This window comes from Papilio polytes, unplaced genomic scaffold, assembly GCF_000836215.1.
Source record: "Papilio polytes unplaced genomic scaffold, Ppol_1.0 DF823912.1, whole genome shotgun sequence".
Lineage (NCBI taxonomy): Eukaryota > Metazoa > Arthropoda > Insecta > Lepidoptera > Papilionidae > Papilio > Papilio polytes.
In genome coordinates this window covers 25648-26999 of record NW_013525292.1, presented here as the reverse complement: position 1 = coordinate 26999, position 1352 = coordinate 25648, and the positions used below count along the sequence as shown (strand labels likewise).

Here is a 1352-nt window from a genome sequence, read left to right as displayed (position 1 = left end):
TTAGTTTGGAATGAGTAGAGGTCATGAGCTTCATCAGGGTGATTAATGACATGAGTTCCGATGTGCATGCAGGCGTGCCCTTCCCTAAGAACTTCCTGTCGATGGCGAAGACGATCCTGAAGCGGCTGTTCCGCGTCTACGCGCACATCTACCACCAGCACTTCCCCGAGGTGGTGCAGCTCGGCGAGGAGGCGCATCTCAATACCTCCTTCAAGCATTTCATCTTTTTCGTACAGGTGACGCCCCACGCCCTTACACGCTCTTACACGACCCACACTCTCTTACGCGCCCTTACACGCGCCACAAGCCCTTACGCGCCCTTACACGCCCTTACACGCCCCCACGCACCACCTACGCGCCACTACACCACTACACCACTACCAGTGACCATAATCATGACTAACTGTACTCCAACCAAATAACGTACGTGAACAATTTCGCAACCAGATAAAAGTTTCACATAATTTGTGTATAGAATTAGAGGGCTAGTCGGGCTCATGAGGAAATATTCTATAATACCAAAATGTAATAAATGAATTTTGTAATTCCCCCATTGTATGTACATACGATGCGGGAGGCGACCGCGCCGCTCACGCCCCCCTCTGTCGCAGGAGTTCAACCTCATAGAGCGGCGCGAGCTGGCGCCGCTGCAGGAGCTCATCGAGAAACTGACGGCCAAGGAGGCGCGATGAGCCCCCCACGCAAGATGCTCGCATTATGCACTCTCTTTATTTATGGATTATATTTTTTTAATGAAATGATTGACTTGATTGACGTCATAAATTGTAATACGTAGCTACATTTTAAGTAGGTAAAAAATATTTTGTATTTCATTATATAAATCTTTTTGTTTATATCTTTTGAATACATTTGTACATTAATGAGATGCCGACGCACCAATACATTGTTGTAATCTGACAAATAACACATAATGTTCGATTGCAACTCTTCACTTTTCAAATACGAAAATGCTTTTCCCCGACCAAATGAAAGCCTACTTAGTTTATGAGAATATTGTGTCGATGTTCCTCAAGCGACGTGTAGTTATTAGTTAGCCATGCGATTGTTAGCTGCACACGGGCGGGGGGTGCGCCGGGCGGGGGGCGCGCCGGGCCCGCCGCCGCGCCCGCCGCGCCCGCCGCGCCCGCCGCGCTTTTAACATTATTACAAATTGTTGAATTCTGTATGTTCTATGCACGACTGACATTATTTTTTTTATTTAATTTAGATTTTAAGAAATAATAAATATCGATCTGAAATTGTTTAACATTTTTATTTTATTTATAAAGGAAAAGCGCACATAGCGTGCAAAGTTACGTAGTTATGGAGGGGAGAGGGGGGTGACGTGCAAT

The 1352-nt window shown here is 45.9% G+C and overlaps 1 protein-coding gene across 1 annotated transcript in view; it reads left to right on the top strand.

The window, feature by feature from the left end:
- The window catches only part of LOC106102770 (MOB kinase activator-like 1), a 2850-nt gene extending 1733 nt beyond the window's left edge, over nt 1-1117 (top strand). Inside the window, exons 4-5 of the mRNA XM_013282348.1 lie at nt 73-236; nt 612-1117. Of these exons, the coding sequence (XP_013137802.1) occupies nt 73-236; nt 612-692 (245 nt within the window). The 3' untranslated portion in view covers nt 693-1117. The remainder of the gene's footprint in view (nt 1-72; nt 237-611) is intronic.
- Nucleotides 1118-1352: the final 235 nt, after the last annotated feature.